We start from the raw sequence: 24,367 nt of genomic DNA, 5'->3' as shown, positions 1-24,367 counted from the left end.
AGGTCAGTTAATCGACTGCTCTACCCTCTGCCAGCCTCTACTAAACTTCCAGTAAATCTTTGTTTTTTATTTAAACAATTTACTATCTGTGATGTGCTAGATGCCTTGCGTAAGATTAATGTAAAAAAAATCCACTGAAGCTGATATGCTTGATCCATTTTTGCTGCAACTCTGCCCCCAATTGATGAATCATTAACCAATGTTTTTTACCTGACGATTATATCTGGTACTATCCCCAAGGTTTGGAAGGCGGCCTATGTACTCCCCCTTCACAAAAGGTGCTGACCCTAATAGTGACCTAATAATTATCGACCTATTTCTAAACTTTCTTGCCCCGCTAAAATATTAGAATCTTTGATTAATTCTCAGCTAAGATCTTTCTTATCTTTGAAATGTATTCTAAATGTACATCAGTTGGGTTTTAGACCAGATCGTAGCACTATCTCTGTTGCATCCCTAGTTTTAAATGTGGTTTTAGTTTTAACTGTATGGATAAAATAAACATTGTGCTGCCCTCGATACTGTTGATCCCTCACCGCTAATTGAGGCTTTCCTTAAATGGCCTAGAACAGACTGCATGTAACTGGTTTAAAAATTACTTGACAGATAGAACTCAATGTATATCTACTTACGACATTAAATCAGGTTTCCTGGATATCACAAAAGGTGTCCCGCAGGGGTCCATTCTGGGTCCTGTACTTTTTACATTAACAATATCAACTTGTCTGTAAAAAACAATGTACCTGCACTTGTATGCCGATTCCATTCCTTTACTTTAGCTTTGTGTGTATTGTTGTGGAAAAGTTAGATATTACTTGTTAGATATTACTGCAGTACTTTGCTTCACCCGCAATAACATCTGCTAAACACGTGTATGTGACCAACACAATTTGATGCCAATGATACTGTTGTGTATGCTATTGCCCCCACGGTTTATCAGGCTCTATCTGAACTACAGTCTGCTTTCATTGTATTACAGAAATTACCGTAAATTAGTACTGACTACAGGTAAAACTAAGTATATGTTGTTCTCTACAGCGCATACAAATAATTCTGATGATTGAAGCATATGTACTTTGGATGGTGTCCATATTGACCATCTCCCTGCTTACAAATATCTGGGCCTCTGGATAGATGAAAAGCTGTCTTTTAAAAAGCATATTGATGAGTTAGTTAAGAAGCTGAGAATAGAAACAGGCCCTGCCTCTCGCTAAATAATAGAAAGCAGATTATTCAGTCGACGTTCCCATCGGTCCTAGAGTATTGCGATGTCATCTACATGAACTCAACTGCCACTTCATTGGATGTACATCCGTTGGATGTAGTTTATCATAGAGCACTGTGCTTTATTACAGGTGACAGTTTAAGTACTCATCACTGCATTCTCTCCCAGAAAGTTGGTTGGCCCTCTTTGATGTCACGTAGATAAATACATTGCTATGTTTTCATGTATAAAGCCCTTTTACAAATAGTCCCATTGTTCCTAGCATCATTACTAAACTTTAGACATAAGGAGTTACCACACCTGGTCTCAGGGATGAGAACTTTTGGCCTCTACGGAGGTGGTAAATCAGCTTTTAGTTTTCGTGCACCTTACTTTTGGGACAATCCTCAAAATGTTTTTAAATGTGATATTCCGGTGCCTCTAGGGCAATTCAGAAAGCTAATTGAGGACCTTATGATGAATGTGTTTTATGACTGTTGTTTTCTTTCTGCTTGCATTTTGTATATATATTTTGATGTGTGTATTTTCAGTCATTTCGGTTATTCAGGGCTCATCTGTAAAAGAGACCTATCTAAATAAACAATATCTACATCAACACAACCCAGGTTTGAGAGGTGACTTGCCCTGACAGTAGCGGTGTAGGTGCTCTTGACGGCCGAGGTGTATTACATTAAAATTTTCAACACAAACTTTTATGTTATGTCAATATCAAAACAATAGGGTCAGGTTTCTCTGGAAACCAGCACTAGAGGTGTGACAGTTGACACTCACCCTGACAGTAGCGGTGTAGGTGCTCTTGACGGCGGGTGTGTCAAAGCAGGGAAAGAAGGATCGGTTGCAGACAGAGTGGCCCTGAGTGAAGACTAGCGGGCGAGTCTGACCACACGTCAGCTCTGCGTCCAGCCACCAGATCTAGAGGGCCCAGGAACCAATCAGAAACATACATTTGTTAAACTTAAAGTGATAGTACACTCTCGAAGTCAATGTTTGGTCGAACGTTGAGATGTCCAAATTACAAGCTTTGTGTATTCTCCGAATTAAATCAGGAAATTAGACTACAAGCCTATCTTTCCATTTAATTTGGCATATAGCTCAGATGCCATGCAACATTGACATGTATCAACATTAGACCACTTCTGATTTTAGAGTGAACTGTCCCTTTAAAAAGAGGCATTGCACACGACATTAAGAAAATGGTAAATGATGGGTTCTAGGCTGACTACACTGCAGAAGCATGCAAGATCTCACAATCGTTGATAGGTGTTTAACATGATAGACATGGCGCACAACCATTCTGGCGGCGAAGGCAAGGGTGGCCAGTTTCCCCACACTCATTCACAACAAACAAACCTCCTGCACGTTGAGTTCAACAACTACAGACTGATGTATGGTGTGATGCTGGAGGAACCATTGAATATGAGTAGCCAACAGACTAATATGAGAATGTGATTGCTGAATTTATGTAGTGATTCGAAACTAAGTGTTTTGATAACTTTCAAATGTCGTAACAGGTCCCTGTAGAATTAACAACCCTTTACATAATACCATAGAATCAGTGTTCTACTAATATAACAATGTGCACCTTTCATATTTCAATGTAATTCCCAGCGGATACAGATACTGTGCCTATCTGCATTTTGTCAGGTGGTAACCACCTTGGCAAACATGTCAGAGTGGTCATACCTTCCTGTATGGTGTCCCATATACAACCGGAGTTCCCTGATCCTAGTGCACAATACACAAGGTTTCTCCCTCCCCATAGACTGATATCAACCAATTCAATCATAAAAAAAAGACAATGCAAGTTAAAGTTGTGTCTAGTAAAATGTTTATGCCGAGTGCCAGTTTTCTCTCCGTTCATACACATCAGGATCAAGCCCGTCTGGACATCATCGCATCATCTTGCAAGTCTCCATGTGCTGGCTCCATACATGTTTCTGTGAACACATACACACACACTGTTCTATTACCAATGGCAGTAAGGGATAGGTGATATCTGACACACAAACTGGTACTATGTTGGAGTTTGAACAGGTCAGACTAAACCTTCCTAATTCTGTTCTCCCCATTGAGGTGAGGCTGGAGGTGAGGTCTTTGACAGAGCCCTATTGATGGGCATAGCAGCAAAGATCAGCTCCTAGTCCCTCAAAGATACTGGTCGGTCACACACACAAACACACACAGAGCACCGATTACATTATAAGTGGTGGTTATGAGTAGCCTGGGGGAACCAACCTGATGGCTGTGTTCACCTTTCTATTTCACTTCAGATATTATAAAATGTGAAGTGAGTGAATGAACACAGCGATCAGGCTGGTTCCATCAGGCTAGGTTATACCGTGGACATTATATGGTGATCAGGCTGGTTCCATCAGGCTAGGTTATACCCTGGACATTATATGGTGATCAGGCTGGTTCCATCAGGCTAGGTTATACCCTGGATATTATATGGTGAACACAGTGATCAGGCTGGTTCCATCAGGCTAGGTTATACCCTGGATATTATATGGTGAACACAGTGATCAGGCTGGTTCCATCAGGCTAGGTTATACCCTGGACATTATATGGAGATCAGGCTGGTTCCGCCAGGCTAGGTTATACCCTGGACATTATATGGTGAACACAGTGATCAGGCTGGTTCCCACCAGGCTAGGTTAGACCCTGGTCATTATATTATGAACACAGTGATCAGGCTGGTTCCCACAAGGCTAGGTTATACCCTGGACATTATATGGTGAACACAGTGATCAGGCTGGTTCCATCAGGCTAGGTTATACCCTGGACATTATATGGAGATCAGGCTGGTTCCGCCAGGCTAGGTTATACTCTCGACATTATATGGTGAACAAAGTGATCAGGCTGGTTCCCACCAGGCTAGGTTAGACCCTGGTCATTATATGATGAACACAGTGATCAGGCTGGTTCCCACAAGGCTAGGTTATACCCTGGACATTATATGGTGAACACAGTGATCAGGCTGGTTCCACCAGGCTAGGTTATGCACTGGACATTATATGGTGATCAGGCTGGTTACACTAGGCTAGGTTATACCCTGGACATTATATGGTGAACACACTGATCAGGCTGGTTATACCAGGCTAGGTTATACCCTGGAGATTATATGGTGAACACAGTGATCAGGCTGGTTCCCAACAGGCTAGGTTATACCCTGGACATTATATGGTGAACACAGTGATCAGGCTGGTTCCCAACAGGCTAGGTTATACCCTGGACATTATATGGTGAACACAGCGATCAGGCTGGTTATACCAGGCTAGGTTATAGCCTGGAGATTATATGGTAAACACAGTGATCAGGCTGGTTCCACCAGGCTAGGTTATACCCTGGACATTATATGGTGAACACAGTAATCAGGCTGGTTCCCAACAGGCTAGGTTATACCCCTAGACATTATATGGTGAACACAGTGATCAGGCTGGTTCCCAACAGGCTAGGTTATACCCTGGACATTATATGGTGATCAGGCTGGTTCCATCAGGCTAGGTTATACCCTGGACAATATATGGTGATCAGGCTGGTTCCATCAGGCTAGGTTATACCTTGGACATTATATGGTGAACACAGTGATCAGGCTGGTTCCACTAGGCTAGGTTATACCCTGGACATTATATGGTGAACACAGTGATCAGGCTGGTTCCATCAGACTAGGTTATACCCTGGACATTATATGGTGATCAGGCTGGTTCCACCAGGCTAGGTTATACCCTGGACATTATATGGTGAACACAGTGATCAGGCTGGTTCCATCAGGCTAGGTTATACCCTGGACATTATATGGTGATCAGGCTGGTTCCACCAGGCTAGGTTATACCCTGGACATTATATGGTGATCAGGCTGGTTCCACCAGGCTAGGTTATACCCTGGACATTATATGGTGAACACAGTGATCAGGCTGGTTCCATCAGGCTAGGTTATACCCTGGACATTATATGGTGAACACTGTAATCAGGCTGGTTCCCAACAGGCTAGGTTATACCCTGGACATTATATGATGATCAGGCTGGTTCCACCAGGCTAGGTTATGCCCTGGACATTATATGCATCTAAGTCAGTTTACATAAATTACATTTCACAATTGCTTTATCAAATGTATCAAAGTAATTTAGTGGGTTACTTTGTGTATTTGTACAAATAATGAGCCTATAAAAGTTGTTGCCGCTGAAAGGTGAAGGGTGCTGTTGCAAACATGGGTCTGACTGTTCCATTCATAAGAAAGCTCCCAGTGAGGGCATGGCAGCATGATGCTGATGAGGGACCACTTGCTTGTCTTCAGCTGTAACTGGAAATCTCTCAAACCACTGCAGCAGGCAATCTCATGAGGTGGTGTTGACTGCAAGGGCCTGTTACGGGGTGATGTAATAGACAGCCATGTGAGTAATTGTATTTTGTTCTAAAGAAAGGATAGCACCTTTTGCTAATGCACTTCACAACCAAAATTACTCGACTGGTTGTTTCTTCTTGGCTGGGGAACTAGCTTACTAGTTTATCAAGCTAGGAATGTTCACATAACACACATTACCTGTTGTTGTTTATGAAGCCGCCTGTGACATCAGGGCAGTATCTCCTGTCACTTTTAGAGGCCTCATGATGGCATGTCCTTTTCATAAGAGTCAAGGGAGACTGGCAACAACAGAGGTGTCACAAGGGTACTTGTGTCACATGACACACTTTTATTCTGAGGTCTTGCCTGACAAGCTGTGAAAATAGCAAGTGAACAGTGGATGAAATATTTTTTTTGGAAGTCCCTAAACCATTCCAATCACATTGCTGGACATGTTATGATACCCAACTTTGCTCCTTTTGGTAGGTCCCGGCATCCATTCATGACCAGGGGATCAGTTTGGCACCCAACTGTGCACTTGGTCTAACAGAAAAACAGGGTCAAAGATGGTTATCGTCTCTCAATTATAAACATGATTACATTATTTCTTGAGCTGCGTTTGGAAGCTAATTCTATGCTTCACAGATGGAGACAGACTGGCTCCAGATTGGATTAGATTGAGGCCGGTGACGGTGCTAGCGATGATAGTGATAATGATTCTCAAAATATGCATAACCAGATACATAACCAGCAGTCTATGGTCTAGCTACCGGTATACTCACTTTTCAGTCTCAAACGGCTGTGATCCTTTGATTTGAACGGTCTGGTGGCGATGAAATAACAGCGCCCCATCCGATGAGGAGATTAATTTATCTTGCCCAGGATACCACGGTGGGAGGAGTTTGACCCGGGTGAAAAGTGATTGCATTCATTTCAGAACCGGGCTGCCTCCCGGGCGCTAGAATAAATGTCTGACTCATATCGATGCCATATAGGCTGTTTCAAAAGGGATTAGTTGCTTTTTAGGGGCAACTTTTTTGGGATGGTGGTTAGCGTTCTTGTCTGGCATTGGGCCAATTAATGTAGCCATGGCATGACTAAACCAGTGTTGTGTTTGTACAGACAACAGAGCAATAAAAGGGAAGGAGGGAGTCAGGCAGGAAAAAGGAGAGGAATGTGCGAGAAAAGATCGACATTTAGAACAAAAACTAACAAACAAGACAAAAGCAAATGGATTAGACTGCTAATTTTTTATTACAAATATTTGGTGACCAATCACTAGTGGGGCACCGCCCCTAATGGGTGGGCCCGCCTGTGGAGCATACACCCAAAACCTTTGCCTCCTGTTACATTGATTTCAATATGATATCCATGGAAGAGATTACCACTCATTAACACTCATTTTTACATCACTGGTTAGAAGAGAATTTGTTGAACAGTCATCTAGATGGAGATTCTGGGAGGCTGCCGAAACGGGCCAGAAACAAGTCAGTTGCTTTGTTACTTAACTTCAACGAATTACGACCTGGCACAGGATATCAACACTGACTAGGGCTGGCTGTTATTCAGGTGATAGTTTGACCCTCAAATCGGTGTATTGGCGTGCGGCTATCGGATTTATACAGAGAGTGCCCCAAGTTTTCTGTGCCATTTCAAGCATTCAAATTACAACAGCGTTCATAGTCCTGCGACGGACAGATGCATACAAAATCAACAGTACCAAGCCAAATATACAGTTGAAGTCGGAAGTTTACATACACTTAGGTTGGAGTCATTAAAACTCATTTTTCAACCACTCCACACATTTCTTGTTAACAAACAATAGTTTTGGCAAGTCGGTTAGGACATCTACTTCGTGCATGACAAGTTATTTTTCCAACAATTGTTTACAGACATATTATTTCACTTATAATTCACTGTATCACAATTCCAGTGGGTCAGAAAGTTACATACACTAAGTTGACTGTGCTTTTCGACCTGCAAATCAATTCCAGAACAACAGCAAAGGACCTTGTGAAGATTCTGGAGGAAACAGGTACAAAAGTATCTATATCCACAGTAAAACGAGTCCTATATCAACATAACCTGAAAGGCCGCTCAGCAAGGAAGAAGCCACTGCTCCAAAACCACCATAAAAAAAGCCAGACTACGGTTTGCAACTGCACATGGGGACAAAGATCATACTTTTTGGAGAAATCTTGCAACCTCACAGTTAACTAGTCCAATGCAATAACGACCTGGCTCTCTCTCATTGCACTCCACAAGGAGACTGCCTGTTATGCGAATGCAGTAAGCCAAGGTAAGTTGCTAACTTACCTTATAAAAAACAATCAATCATAATCACTAGTTAACTACACATGGTTGATGATATTACTAGATATTATCTAGCGTGTCCTGCGTTGCATATAATCTGACTGAGCATACGAGCATACAAGTATCTAAGTATCTGACTGAGCGGTGGTAGGCAGAAGCAGGCGCGTAAACATTCATTCAAACAGCACTTTCGTGCGTTTTGCCAGCAGCTCTTCGATGTGCGTCAAGCATTGCGATGTTTATGACTTCAAGCCTATCAACTCCCGAGATGAGGCTGGTGTAACCGAAGTGAAATGGCTAGCTATTTAGCGCGCGCTAATAGCGTTTCAAACATCGCTCGCTCTGAGCCTTCTAATTGTTGTTCGCCTTGCTCTGCATGGGTAACGCTGCTTCGAGGGTAGCTGTTGTCGTTGTGTTGCTGGTTCGAGCCAGGAGAGGGACGGAAGCTATACTGTTACACTGGCAATACTAACGTGCCTATAAGAACATCAAATAGTCAAAGGTTAATGAAATACAAATGATATAGAGGGAAATAGTCCTAGAATTCCAATAATAACTACAACCTAAAACTTCTTAACTGGGAATATTGAAGACTCATGTTAAAAGGAACCACCAGCTTTCATATGTTCTCATGTTCTGAGCAATGAACTGAAACGTTAGCTTTCTTACATAGCACATATTGCACTTTTACTTTCTTCTCCAACACTTTGTTTTTGCATTATTTAAACCAAATTGAACATGTTTCATTATTTACTTGAGGCTAAATTGATTTTATTGATGTATTATATTAAGTTAAAATAAGTGCTAATTTAGTATTGTTGTAATTGTCATTATTACAAATGTAAAAATAATAATAATAATAATAAAAAGAATTGGCCGATTAATCGATATCTGCTTTTTTGGTCCTCCAATAATCGGTATCGGTGTTGAAAAATCATAATCGGTCGACCTCTAGTCAGGAAGTTAAAGCTTGGTCGCAAATGGGTCTTCCAAATGGACAATGACCCCAAGCATACTTCCAAAGTTGTGGCAAAATTGCTTAATGACAACAAAGTCAAGATATTGGAGTGGCCATCACAAAGCCCTGACCTCAATCCCATATAACATTTGTGGGCAGAACTGACAAAGCGTGTGTGAGCAAGAAGGCCAACAAACCTGATTCAGTTACACCAGCTCTGTCAGGAGGAATGGGCCAAAATTCACCCAACTTATTGTGGAAAGCTTCTGGAAGGCTACCCTAAACGTTTGACCCAAGTTAAACAATTTAAAGGCAATCCTACCAAATACTAATTGAGTGGATGTAAACTTCTGACCCACTGGGAATGTGATGAAAGAAAATAAACTGAAATAAATCAATTCTCCCTACTATTATTCAGACATTTCACATTATTAAAATAAAGTGGTGATCCTATCTGACCTAAGAAAGGGAATTTTTACTAGGATTAAATGTCAGGAATTGTGAAAAACTGAGTTTAAATGTATTTGGCTAAGATGTATGTAAACTACCCGACTTCAACTGTATGAATCTGTTTAAAGCAATCAATTCAATATACTTGTGATGACTGTAAACTTTTATAAAGAAGCAAAATATTCTGTGTAATTCCACAACATTTTATGTGGTAAAAATGTGAGCTTGTGTAATGTAGTAACTGTCCACATTGGGCAAATTGGTGTAATATAAAATAATGAATGTACCACAAGCAGACATTCACAATTTTTACTGAAAGATGATCCCCAGTGATTAACCACAATGTTGCATAACAATTGAATTCAATAATTCATTGTTTGAGAGAACTGTACAACCATCAAGATTAGGGATGCACGATATATCGGTAAGCATATCAGAATCGGCCGATATTAGCTGAAAATACCAACATCAGCATGGGCCCAATGTCTAGTTTAACGGCGATGTCAAAGGTGACGTGCATACCTAGGTAGATGACGTAATGACGCCACGAAAAAATATAGCTCTTCACGTGCAACACAGCATTCCTAACCTAGCCCACAATTTCTGCTGTGTGGATCGAGCAGTCAACAAGTCGAACAGTCATTTGAAAGAGTAAGAAAATTTCAGCGAGACAACTCAAAGTTGAAATCCATTATCGCCAAGACAATAGAATTCATTGCCCTTCACAATCAGCCATTCTCTGACGTGGATGATGTTGGCTTTCGCTGACTGGTCGAGCACCTCGAGCCCCGGTACACACTACCAAGTAGGCGCTATTTTTCAGATGTTGCCCTACCGGAGTTACAATAGTATTGTTGAAACACACATCCGTGAGCTACTTGCTATGGGCGTCACTGCTATTAGCGTCACTGCTATTAGCTTCACGACTGACATTTGGGCCAGTGATGTCAGCCCCATGAGCATGCTGACAACTGGCTCGAGAAATAAGCTCATCAACTGCATCTGCAGCAGACGTGATACCCTCTGTCATGGCATTGAAACACCTGCTCAACAAAACCCCACTCTCCATGTCGGAAGTTAACTTGGAAAAGTACTCTACTAGAGGCTGTGATCAAGCAATTCAGTGGCATTCTCTCTGAGCTTCTACTGTGTCGCCATCATGCTTGATGCTAGGTACAAGGACCGCTACTTTGATCCAGACAAGAAACAGGGTTTACGTGAACTGTTACCTACACAGCTGGACAAGATGGAAATGGACACAGTGACAGTGTGCACCGAGGAAGAGAGACTACAGACAGACAGAGCTGAAACTTCCCTGCTTGATATGCATGATGAAATCCTGGTTGAGAATGAACAAATGAACAGCAAGTAAGTACAGTAAATAGGTTTCGATTATGTTTTACTGGTAATGGGGACATACGTAAATTCCAACAAAATAACTGTTTGGTCAGTGTGTGTATATGTTTCAACTATTTAACTGTGCTCGAATGCTTAAAAGGCTGCTAAAACTGTAAACATCGGTATGTGTTTTTTTGGCAAGGAAAATATTGGATATATCGGTTTAAGCCAAAAATGTCATATCGGTGCATCCCTAATCAAGATTAATTGTCAGATCCAACAGCAGATCTCTTTGTTTCGTGGGACCTGGAACTAGTATCTGTTTTGTCCGAGTTTCAACAGAGGGTCCCAAGAAACAAAAGAGATCTGCTGTTGGATCTGACAATTAATCTTGATGGTTGTACAGTCATCTCAAAAAAAACTGTGAAGGCCCTCGGTGTTACTCTGGACAATGATTTCTCTATTGACGAACATATCAATATTTCATTGACAGCTTTTTTCAAATTTCGTAACATTGCAAAAAATTCGAAACTTTTTGTCCAAAAATTATGCAGAAAAGCAAATCCATGCTTTTGTCACTTCTAGATTAGACTACTGCAATGCTCTACTCTTCGGCTACCCAGATAAAGCACAAAAAAAAAAATTAAGTTAGTGCTAAACACGGCTGCTAGAATCCTGACCTGAAGCAAAACATTTCTAAGCAAACAGCTGGATGCAGGGCTTTCTCCTATAGAGCTCCATATTTCTGGAATGGTCTACCTATCCATGTGAAAGACGCAGACTCGGTCTCAACCATTAAGTCTTTACTGAAGACTCATCTCTTCGGTAGGTCCTATGATTGAGTGTAGTCTGGCCCAGGGGTGCAAGGTGAACAGCAAGGCACTGGAGCGACGAACTACCCTTGCTGTCTAAGCCTGGCCTGCTGAGTCACTCACTGGCTTACTAGTGCTCTTCCATGCCGTCCCTAGGAGGGGTGCGTCACTTGAGTGGGCTGAGTCACAGACATGATCTTCCTGTCCGGTTTTGCCCCCCCCCCCCTTGGGCTCGTGCAGTGGAGGAGATCAGGATGGTCTTTACTCAGCCTTGTCTCAGGGTAGTAAGTTTGTGGTCTGTTGATATCCCTCTAGTGCTAGTGGTGTGGGGGCTTGTGCTTTGGCAAAGTGGGTGGGGTTATATCCTGCCTGGTTGGCCCTGTCCGGGGGTATCGTCGGACGGGGCCAGTGTCCCCCGACCCACCCCTGGTTCCAGTCTCCAGTATCTATGCTGCAATAGTCTATTTGCCGGAGGGCTAGGGTCAGTCTGTTATAACTGGTGTAATTCTCCTGTCTTATCAGGTGTCCTGTGTGAATTTAAGTATGCTCCCTCTAATTCTCCTCCAGGAGGACCTGAGCCCTAGGATCATGCCTCAGGACTACCTGGCCTGATGACTCCTGGCTGTCCCCAGTCCACCTGGGTGTGCTGCTGCTCCAGTTTCAACTGTTCTGCCTGCAGCTAGGGAACCCCGACTTTGACCTGTTCACCGGACGTGCTAGGCTGGGTTTCTGTTTAGCACTTTGACCTCTGCTGATGTAAAAAGGGCTTTATAAATAAATTATTAAAATTGATGGATTGTGTTAGTCATGGTATGACACTATATTTGGGCTTGAAGTGGGAAATCCAAAGTCGGGACCTGGAAATGTTTTTTGTGTCAATGTCGTGGCATTTTACTTGAAAATGTACATAATCCATTGGATATTTTTTTAATTTTACTTATTGTTTAGCTAGTCTAGTCTGTACACAATTATGACCCTTTTATAGTGGTTTAATTGCGTGATATGATTGCATTTTGTAACCATGCTCCCCCTGTCGCCCCAAGATGAATGGTTTTGACCACTAAAGTCATGCCTCACTGCTCTGATTGGTGCAACTAAACCAAAGTGTGAAATGATAGGCCTCTCTTCTATAATGAACAGGTACCCACAGAAAAAAATATTAAAAAGGAACCTCTTTATTTATTTTGTTTTGCTGTTACATTTGGGTTTGGTGAACAATGCGCTCAGGGTGTTTTCACATAATTTGCAAAGTGTATCATGAGAAAAGTTATTGTTTGCCTATCATTTCACTTCCCATTTGAGAACACTGGACACGGGCTGACTTTGCTGTACTGCAGAAAAGCCTGCCAGCAGCCTACCTACCAAAAGTTGCGCCTTGTCCATTACAATGTCGATACTTTGGAGATAACAACAAATGGAAAAGCTAAATATACTGGTTTGGTTTCCATCTATGGCAAAGTTTTCCCTAAATGCTTATGACAAATCCAGCTCCAGAACCAGCCTAGCCAGATGGCTAATCTTTTTAATATGGTGTAGTAAAAAAAACAAAAAAAAACAATAGACAATATTGGCTAGCTAGATAAGTTTAGGAAGATTGCTAGCTAAGCTGTCAGTTCCCTATTTGTTGACGTTTCTCCACTCCACGTGGAAATCACCATGATGTTCTTCCCCCACCCCAATTCGTGAATATGAATAAGTAGCCTACGTCATTCTTTGGAAGTCGAACCTAAACAAGCATTTCCGTTCTAGGGCAAACATGACGTTGAAATAGGGGCGGCATTGCCCTCTGGTGGGCGCCTTTAACATATGACAATGAAGCACAGTAAATGAAGCATACTCATAAAATTGTTTTAGAAAATACAATTACATCTATTGCTTACTTAGTACGCCTTACTACGTTAACAATGGAGATTTTAAAAATGCTCCTAAGTTAATTTGAACTGTGCGCTCTAGACTGTGCAGTAGCCTGAACCTTTAAAGTGACCTTACCGCAGGACCGTCTGTTGTTGTGTAGCGAACGGTGATCTGGAAAGCCCGATGCGGCCGTATCACGTAGGCTGGGAGGCTGATATTCAGCGAAGATCCATAGTCTGTGAATGGGTCTACCCGGTAGACGAGCGACGGGGAAATGTCCTGGGCACCGGTGGTGCCAGGCACCTTGCAGTCTATGGACTGAATTAGCAAGGATGGGTGAGTGTCCAGAACCAAAGTCTGCACTCCTGGTTGGATAGCCACAAGTTCCAGGACTTGCCACCCAGTGATCTCCTTTACGGCAAAGTTGAGGCGGAGGTCGAGATGGAAGTGGCGAAGCTTGAAGCAGTGGAAGTTGGACGCAGAGGCGATGTCGACGAGGCGACACTGACCCAGACCTTGGCCGCCCTCACACGACTTGCTAGGCACTGTGAGCACTTTGCGGCAGCAACACAGTGTCGGACGCTGGAATTGGGCCATTATAACTTCCCGGGGGGAATAAATGAACGCGCAAAAAGGAACAACAACCGTAGTTGAAGCGTATAAAATGTGCAAATTAGCTGGATATGTCAGCTCCAGAGTAGCTGCCACATAGCTAATGAGCTAGCTGCCGACATGTTACTTTGTAGAAAAGTGGCTTTGGATGGGCAACTACTTCCAGAGTGACATTACCAACAAAAAAACAGTAGAGAAAAAGTGTTTTAGAAAAAGGACATCAAAAATAATATGTCAAATCCATCGGGACCGAAGTTGAACGAGTTGTGCATTTCCAAGTCTTCGACTTACGCAAAGAGAGAAGAATCTGGGAGCCGGTTAGACAGACTTGTGAGAAACAATGTAGCGCGAATAAAGAAAAAGAAAAAGGGTGAACATACAGTTGAAATGAAAGGAGCTTGGGCTATGTGACTCCCGTAGAAAACAGGAAGTAAAAAAAAGAGGGAGGAAATATTTGAGACAGGAAAGTTTTAGAGCTGTAGAATGTAGGGGGGGCGCTACAGAGACGAGAGTGCACTCAGCAAGGTAGCCTAAACATAGCCTATAGCAACATGTAGCCTAATTAGCCTTAGCATCAGCTCTAACTCGACGTTAACAAAACGCATATTCCACGGAGCGAATAGTCATTGAATGGAAAACAAATTGGCGTTGCACCAGTGACATGCATTATGCAGGAAACTGATACATATTTCACACTCATGGCAGAGAAAGGTAGACGGCCATAGTGTAAATGTGATACTTTGTATCAATGGGTATCCGTTTGCAAAGCCGGAAACCACCATCCCCTGAGAGTAGTTACAATGGATAACCTTTATTCGTAATTGTTTCCTCGTTGCCCTGGATATGTTGTTGGTGTCCTTGGCTTGCGCTCAGCGGTTTGCGGGGGGAGGGGTGTTCCCGACCGGAATTCTACAGGAGGACGATGGAGGGGTTGCCGCGGTGCGCATGACGACGAAACGTCAACCAGATGATGCCCCAGTTTCTCCACGATCCACATTCAAGCCCATCTTTCAACATTTTCAGGGCAAACAACATATGGAGGTTGTTGTATCGACATTGCAACTGTAGCTGTGATGAAATGTGAGACCCCGTTCGGGCGTCCCAACTAATTACAATAGCTAAAATGTCACATGGACCCCATTGATAAATTACACTGAACAAAAATATAAACGCAACATGGAAAGTTTGGTCCCATTTTTCATGAGCTGAAAAAAAGATCCCAGACATTTTCCATACGCACAAAAAGCGTATTCTACTTTTAAACGGAGATGCTAGTTCTTGGTCCCAAGAAACAAAGAGTTCTTCTGTTGAATCTGACAATCAATCTTGATGGTTGAACAGTCGTCTCAAATACAACTGTGAAGGACCTCGGCGTTACTCTGGACCCTGATCTCTCTTTTGACGAACATATCAAGACTATTTCAATGACAGATTTTTTTCCATCTACATAACATTGCAAAAATCAGAAACTTTTTTGGACAAAACTTATGCAGAAAAATTCATCCATGCTTTTGTCACTTCTATGTTAGACTACTGCAATGCTCTACTTTCCGGCTACCCTGATAAAGCACTAAATAAACTTCATTTAGTGCTAAACACGGCTGCTAGAATCTTGACTAGAGACAAATAATTTGGTCATATTATTCCAGTGCTAGCCTCCCTACACTGGCTTCCTGTTAAGGCAAGGGCTGATTTCAAGGTTTTACTGCTGACCTACAAAGCATTACATGGGCTTGCTCTTACCCATCTTTCCGATTTGGTCCTGCCGTACATACCTACACGTACGCTACGGTCACAAGATGCAGGCCTCCTTATTGTCCCTAGAATTTCTAAGCAAACAGCTGGAGGCAGGGCTTTCTCCTATAGAGCTCGATTTTTATGGAATGGTCTGCCTATACATGTGAGAGACGCAGACTCGGCCTCAACCGGTACCAGTCTTTACTGAAGACTCATCTCTTCAGTAGGTCCTATGATTGAGTGTAGTCTGGCCCAGGAGTGTGAAGGTGAACGGAAAGGCACTGGAGCAACGAACCACCCTTGCTGTCTCTGCCTGGCTGGTTCTCCACTGGGATTCTCTGCCTCTGACCCTATTACAGCGGCTGAGTCACTCTAACTGGTGCTCTTCCACGGCGTCCCTAGGAGGGGTGCGTCACTTGAGTGGGTTGAGTCACTGAAGTGATCTTCCTGTCTGGGTTGGCGCCACCCCTTGGGTTCATGCCGTGGGGGAGATCTTCGTGGGCTATACTCTGCCTTGTCTCAGGATGGTAAGTTGGTGGTTGAAGATATCCCTCTAGTGGTGTGGGGACTGTGCTTTGGCAAAGTGGGTGGGGTTATATCCTGCCTGTTTGGCCTTGTCCGGGGGTATTGTCAATTGGGGCCACAGTGTCTCCTGACCCCTCCTGTCTCAGCCTCCAGTATTTATGCTGCAATAGTTTGTGTCGGGGGGCTAGGGTCAGTCTGTTATATCTGGAGAATTTCTCCTCTTATCCGGTGTCCTGTGTGAATTTAATTATGCTCTCTCTTTCTCACTTTCTTTCTCTCTCTCGGAGGACCTGAGCCCTAGGACCATGCCTCAATTATGCCTTAATTATGCTCTCTCTTTCTCACTTTCTTTCTCTCTCTCGGAGGACCTGAGCCCTAGGACCATGCCTCCAGCCACCCTAGTTATAGACTGTTATCTCTGCTACCGCACGGCAAGCAGTACCGGAGCGCCAAGTCTAGGTCCAAAAGGCTTCTTAACAGCTTCTACACCCAAGCCATAAGACTCCCGAACAGCTAATCAAATGGCTACCTGGATTATTAGCATTGTCCCACACCCCCCATTTCTACTCTGCTGCTACTTTCTGTGCATAGTCACTTTACCTATGCATAGTCACTTCACCTATCCATAGTCACTTTACCTATCCATAGTCACTTTACCTATGCATAGTCACTTCACCTATCCATAGTCACTTTACCTATCCATAGTCACTTTACCTATGCATAGTCACTTTACCTATGCATAGTCACTTTACCTATCCATAGTCACTTTACCTATGCATAGTCACTTTACCTCTACCTACATGTACATATTACCTCAATTACCTCGACTAACCAGTGCCTCCACACATTGACTCTGTACCGGTACCCCCTGTAGATAGCCTCACTACTGTTATTTTGTTGTTGCTCCTTAATTATTTGTTATTTTTAATTTGATTTATTTACTTCAGTTTATTTTAGTAAATACTTTAAAACAAATCTTAACTGTATTGTTGGTTAAGGACTTGTAAGCATTTCACTGTAAGCTTGTATTCGGCACGTGACAAATACGATTTGATTTGACTCTTTCGGTTAGAAGCATTCAATTTTGAAATCGCATTTATTATTTTGGATTTGTGTGCCCATGAACTTTTTTTCACCCTGTAACATGAGACACAATGTTATCTAGTTACACTGCATTTCTGAGATCTCTAAACAAAAACCTGTCCGTCAGCTAGATCCAGGATCCTTACAGGGTTCAAGTTCAATGTCTTATTTAACTGATTAATGCTTGATATATGATATGACATCTTACACTGACATAAATGCAAGGACAGATAAGTAATGTTTTATGTCACAAGATTTTGGAGAAATCCCTCAAGACACCAACCATCACAATGGGATAAACATAGGTTTCAAATCAACTCGGGAATTTGATTGAATATAGCTATTGATTGTGTGTGTGCATTTGTGTTGTCAGTAGTTATGTGTGTGTGTGTGAGAAAATGTCTGTGTATTGGAGTGTCTGTGTGAGTGTACATCACCACCCTCTGTAGCGTTATACGATCGAGGACGGGGCAGTTGCCATACCAAGTAGTGATGCAGCCAGTCAAGATGCTAACAATGGTGCAGCTGTAGAATGTTTTGAGGAGAAAGAGGCGCTGTCGCGCCTTCATGACTGTGTGCGTGTGGACCATTTTAAGCCCTTCGAGAAACTTGAAGCTCTCGCCCTGCTCCACTGCAGCCCCGTCGATGTGGATGGGGCATGCTCGTTTCCTGGAGTCCACGATCAGCTCCTTGCTCTTACTGACGTTGAGGGAGAGGTTTTTGTCCTGGCACCACACTACCAGGTCACTGACCTGTCTGTAAACAGCGGCATAGGCAGAAATTGCTGTATGTCTGGGCATAAGTAAAAGTGACTGGGATAACATTTTCCAGCCAAAATACCATGACATATTTACGTGAACATTTTTGCAATCAAATAGCATAATTTAACATATAACACAGGATAAATGTGACCAAGAAACACCAGAAATGCCCCTTGAGAAGCCCGTTATTAGCAGTAGTGTAGGCTTAGTGATATGTCCTTAGGCACTGGTGTGTTTTAAGTGTTTGTATTTGCAACAGGCCTACAAAACAGGCCGACTGTCCGAGTCCAACAGTAAACAAACATAATGAAATAGGCTACAATATCATAGATGACTTTCGTGGTTGGGGAAGCAGCTCAGCCCCAGCTAGATGACATTTCTTTTGCCTTTTATAAACACATTTCATGCTATTCTCAAATCAAATGTTAATAGTCACATGCGTCAAATACAACAGGTAAACAACAATGGTAACCCTAACCAACAATGCAGTTTAAAAAAATATGAATAAGAATTAGAAATAAAAAAATAACAAGTAATTAAAGAGCAGCAGTAAAATAACAATAGCCTATATACAGGGGGTACCGGTACAGAGTCAATGTGTGGGGGCACCGGTTAGTTGAGGTAATATGTACATGTAGGTAGAGTTATTAAAGTGACTTTGCATAGACGATAACAACAGAGAGTAGCAGCGGTGTAAAAGGTGGGGGCAATGCAAATAGTCTGGGTAGCAATTTGATTAGATGTTCAGGAGTCTTATGGCTTGGGGGTTGTTGGTCAATTTCTTCAACAAATGATCAGGTCTATATAATTGTCAAACATACATTAGTAATGGAAAGGAAACACAGACTCTTTGTTTAAGTATTAAAATGATCCTTTAGTAATACAATTGTAAGCAGAAGTTGGTACAGAGTACAGTATATGATCGCTTTCCCCAGGTTCTGCAAAATGTCTAAGACATCCTGTAACTCATATAGCCTCTCCCAGTCCTCCTTGCGTGATTTTCCCTGGCAACAATATTTTAATAAATCTAACCTCCCCCTGACAGCAGCAACCATCTTGTCAGCAATTAAAAGCTCAGAAGTGGGTTTGACCAAAACTTGACCTTTCATCACAAGTATAGGGTCATAACGAGGTGAACAAGTCCAAGCATCTTCTGACAGGTGACTATTTTCATCAGGTCTGCGGCAGCCTTGTCTTCTCAGAAAACCAGTCGTATTCTCAGAACCTCAGATAGCCAGGTGGGGCCCAGACAAGAGGAGTATGTATGAATGTAGGCGGTTTCCGCCTTTTAATAGTGTCTGAAGGGCACAACACTCAAAACAGGTGTTAATACACACACAGAGGTCTCCTAGAAGTCTATGACTAGGGTGGCTGGAGTCTTTGACAACTTATAAGGCGTTCCTCTGATACCGCTTGGTATAGAGGTCCTGGATGGCAGAAAGCCTGGCCCTGTGATGTACTGGGCCATACGCACTCCCCTCTGTAGTGCCTTACGGTCGGAGCCCGAGCAGGTGCCATACCAGGGTGTGATGCTCTCGACGGTGCAGCTGTAGAACTTTTTGAGGATCTGAGGACCCATGCCAAACCTTTTCAGTCTCTTGAGGGGGAATAGGTTTTGTCGTGCCCTCTTCACGACTGTATTGGTGTGTTTGGACCATGATAGTTTGTTGTTGATGTGGACACCAAGGAACTTCTTTATTGACCTAGTCATTGGTGCTTCCTGCTTTAGTTTTTGCTTGTAAGTGGGAATCAGGAGGATATAATTATGGACAGATTTGCCAAATGGAGGGTGAGGAAGAGCTTTGTACGTGTCTCTGTGTGTGGAGTAAAAGTGGCCCAGAGTTTATTTCCCTTTGGTTGCACATTAACATGCTGGTATAAATTAGGTAAACCAGATTTAATTTTTCCTGCATTAAAGTCCCCGGCCACTAGGAGCGCCACCACTGGATGAGCGTTTTCCTGTTTGCTTATGGCCGTATACAGCTCATTGAGTGTCGTGTTAGTGCCAGCATCGGTTTGTGGTCGTAAATAGACAGCTGCGAAAAATATAGATGAAAACTCTCGTGGTAAATAGTGTGGTCTACAGCTTATAATGAGATATACTGTACCTCAAGCGAGCAAATCCTCGAGACTTCCTTAATATTAGATTTCGTGTACCAGTTAGTGTTTATAAATATACAAAGACAGACACCCCTTGTCTGACCGGAGACAGCTGTTCTATCTTGCCAATGCAGCGTAATCCCCTCTAGCTATATGTTATCCGTGTCGTCGTTCAGCCACGACTCTGTGAAACATAACTTTTTTCGCATACCTTTTTATATACATTTTTTTATTTTCCATAAACTCATCTTCAAAACACTCTCCTGCAACCCGCATCACCAATTTATATTTATTTTAAAAAAGAAAGTATTATTTACCTCAAATCTGTAATCCTCCATAGAAGCTAACCAGAAGCTAACCAGAAGCTAGCCAGAAGCTAATCCAGAAGCTAGCCAGAAGCTAATCAGAAGCTAATCAGAAGCTAGTTAGCTTCTTTACTGGCTAATCGTTAGTATTCAGCTAACCACGGTTTGTGGTCATCAGCTATCCTTTAGCTCGAAAATCTATCACCAGTTTTGTACGGCGCGGATCGGAATGGAACATACCGGACCTATTTTTCTCTCCATGTCCCTGGATTTCAACCGCTAACTCTGGACATTCATACCTGGATCTCGCAGCTAGCTAGCTGCGAGATCCAGGTATGAATGTCCAGAGTTAGCTGCTATCCGTGTGACTATCGGCTTTCGTTGATTCCGGAACAAACATCAATTATTCCGGAGCTAGCCAGCTGAAGAGTTCCATCAATCACTCCTGGGCTACAATCACCTATCTGGACCCATTTTACTGCCAACGCGGAGCCCCACCGGGCCTTCACAACTGGACTACCGACATTATCTACCCAAAGGAGTTATCCGGCTGGCTCCTCCGTCGCGACGTTACCTGAACGCCCATCTGCGGTCCGCTAACCGTTAGCTGTCTTATCGGCTGCTATCTCAATAGACCTATCGGACAATTTTTTTTTTTTTTTTTTTTCTTTTTTTTTTTTGGGCCTCTATAACTATATCTATTGTTTTTTTGTGTGATTTGGATTCATCCCCTCTACCACACGGAACCCCACTAATCCTACCGACGGAAACGCACGAGGTGGCTAATAACAGACCTCCATCCTATGCTAGCTTGCTACCGATGGCCCGGCTAGCTGTCTAAATCGCCGTGACCCCAATCAACCTCTCTACTCACTGGGCCCTTTTGATCACTCGACTAAGCATGCCTCTCCTTAATGTCAATATGCCTTGTCCATTGCTGTTCTGGTTAGTGTTTATTGGCTTATTTCACTGTAGAGCCTCTAGTCCTGCTCACTATACCTTATCCAACCTATTAGTTCTACCACCCACACATGCGATGACATCTCCTGGATTCATTGATGTTTCTAGAGACAATATCTCTCTCTTAATCACTCAATACCTAGGTTTACCTGCACTGTATTCACATCCTACCATACCTTTGTCTGTACATTATACCTTGAAGCTATTTTATCACCCCCAGAAACCTCCTTTTACTCTCTGTTCCAGACGTCCAATTCTTATTACTTTTAGCCGTACCCTTATCCTACTCCTCCTCCGTTCCTCTGGCGATGTAGAGGTGAATCCAGGCCCTGCAGTGCCTAGCTCCACTCCTATTCCCCAGGCGCTCTCTTTTGATGACTTCTGTAACCGTAATAGCCTTGGTTTCATGCATGTTAACATTAGAAGCCTCCACCCTAAGTTTGTTATATTCACTGCTTTAGCACACTCTGCCAACCCAAATGATTTAACTGTGTCTGAATCCTGGCTTAGGAAGACCACCAAAAATTCTGAAATTTTCATCCCAAACTACAACATTTTCAGACAAGAATGAACTGCCAAAGGGGGCAGTGTTGCAATCTACTGCAAAGATAGCCTGCAGAGTTCTGTCCTACTATCCAGGTCTGTACCCAAACAATTTGAACTTCTACTTTTAAAAATCCACCTCTCTAAAAACAAGTCTCTCACCGTTGCCGCCTGCTATAGACCACCCTCTGCCCCCAGCTGTGCTCTGGACACCATATGTGAACTGATTGCCCCCCATCTATCTTCAGAGCTCGTGCTGCTAGGCGACCTAAACTGGAAAATGCTTAACACCCCAGCCATCCTACAATCTAAGCTTGATGCCCTCAATCTCACACAAATTATCAATGAACCTACCAGGTACCTCCCCAAAGCCTTAAACACGGGCACCCTCATAGATATCATCCTAAACAACTTTCCCTCTAAATACACCTCTGCTGTCTTCAAGATCTCAGCGATCACTGCCTCATTGCCTGCATCCGTAATGGGTCAGTGGTCAAACAACCTCCACTCATCACTGTCAAACGCTCCCTGAAACACTTCAGCGAGCAGGACTTTCTAATCGACCTGGCCGGAGTATCCTGGAAGGATATTGAGCTCATCCTGTCAGGAGAGGATGCCTGGGTATTTTTTTTAAATGCCTTCCTAACCATCTTAAATAAGCATGCCCCATTCAAGAAATTTAGAACCAGGAACAGATATAGCCCTTGGTTCTCCCCAGACCTGACTGCCCTTAACCAACACAAAAACATCCTATGGTGTTCTGCATTAGCATCGAACAGCCCCCGTGATATGCAGCTGTTCAGGGAAGCTAGAAACCATTCTACACAGGCAGTTAGAAAAGCCAAGACTAGCTTTTTCAAACAGAAATTTGCTTCCTGCAACACTAACTCAAAAAAGTTCTGCGACACTGTAAAGTCCATGGAGAATAAGAACACCTCCTCCCAGCTGCCCACTGCACTGAAGATAGGAAACACTGTCACCACAGATAAATCCACCATAATTGAGAATTTCAATAAGCATTTTTCTACGGCTGGCCATGCTTTCCACCTGGCTACTCCTACCCCAGTCAACAGCACTGCACCCCCACAGCAACTCGCCCAAGCCTTCCCCATTTCTCCTTCTCCCAAATCCAGTCAGCTGATGTTCTGAAAGAGCTGCAAAATCTGGACCCCTACAAATCAGCCGGGCTAGACAATCTGGGCCCTTTCTTTCTAAAATAATCTGCCGAAATTGTTGCCACCCCTATTACTAGCCTGTTCAACCTCTCTTTCGTGTCGTCTGAGCTTCCCAAAGATTGGAAAGCAGCTGCCCCCCTCTTCAAAGGGGGGAACACTCTTGACCCAAACTGCTATAGACCTATATCTTTCCTATCCTGCCTTTCTAAGGTCTTTGAAAGCCAAGTCAACAAACAGATTACCGACCATTTCGAATCTCACCACACCTTCTCTGCTATGCAATCTGGTTTCAGAGCTGGTCATGGGTGCACCTCAGCCACGCTCAAGGTCCTAAATGATATCTTAACCGCCATCGATAAGAAACATTACTGTGCAGCCGTATTCATTGATCTGGCCAAGGCTTTCAACTCTGTCAATCACCACATCCTCATCGGCAGACTCGACAGCCTTGGTTTCTCTAATGATTGCCTCGCCTGGTTCACCGACTACTTCTCTGATAGAGTTCAGTGTGTCAAATCGGAGGGTCTGCTGTCCGGACCTCTGGCAGTCTCTATGGGGGTGCCACAGGGTTCAATTCTTGGACCGACTCTCTTCTCTGTATACATCAATGATGTCGCTCTTGCTGCTGGTGAGTCTCTGATCCACCTCTACGCAGACGACACCATTCTGTATACTTCTGGCCCTTCTTTGGACACTGTGTTAACAACCCTCCAGGCAAGCTTCAATGCCATACAACTCTCCTTCCATGGCCTCCAATTGCTCTTAAATACAAGTAAAACTAAATGCATGCTCTTCAACCGATCGCTGCCTGCACCTGCCCGCCTGTCCAACATCACTACTCTGGACGACTCTGACTTAGAATACGTGGACAACTACAAATACCCATGTGTCTGGTTAGACTGTAAACTCTCCTTCCAGACCCACATCAAACATCTCCAATCCAAAGTTAAATCTAGAATTGGCTTCCTATTTCGCAACAAAAGCATCCTTCACTTCAGCATCCAAACTGACCATCCTACCAATCCTCGACTTCGGCGATGTAATTTACAAAATAGCCTCCAATACCCTACTCAACTAATTGGATGCAGTCTATCACAGTGCAATCCGTTTTGTCACCAAAGCCCCATATACTACCCACCATTGCGACCTGTACGCTCTCGTTGGCTGGCCCCTCGCTTCATAATCGTCGCCAAACCCACTGGCTCCATGTCATCTACAAGACCCTGCTAGGTAAAGTTCCCCTTATCTCAGCTCGCTGGTCACCATAGCATCT

General features: G+C 43.2%; 1 protein-coding gene across 2 annotated transcripts in view; it reads right to left on the bottom strand.

Moving 5' to 3' along the window:
• rnpepl1 (arginyl aminopeptidase like 1) overlaps positions 1 to 17,468 on the bottom strand; it is a 40,358-nt gene extending 22,890 nt beyond the window's left edge. For both annotated transcript variants that reach the window (XR_016492591.1, XM_021587254.3), the window contains exons 1-2: positions 13,429 to 17,468; positions 1,997 to 2,137 (exon numbers count right to left, since the gene is read on the bottom strand). Coding sequence is in view for 1 of the 2 variants with exons in the window: in XM_021587254.3 (XP_021442929.1) it covers positions 1,997 to 2,137; positions 13,429 to 13,890 (603 nt within the window). In the remaining variant the exon portion in view is untranslated. The remainder of the gene's footprint in view (positions 1 to 1,996; positions 2,138 to 13,428) is intronic.
• Positions 17,469 to 24,367: the final 6,899 nt, after the last annotated feature.

This window comes from Oncorhynchus mykiss, chromosome 27, assembly GCF_057628025.1.
Source record: "Oncorhynchus mykiss isolate SJ-2025 chromosome 27, ASM5762802v1, whole genome shotgun sequence".
In the NCBI taxonomy this organism is placed as follows: Eukaryota; Metazoa; Chordata; class Actinopteri; order Salmoniformes; family Salmonidae; genus Oncorhynchus; species Oncorhynchus mykiss.
This window is presented reverse-complemented; position numbering and strand designations above follow the sequence as displayed.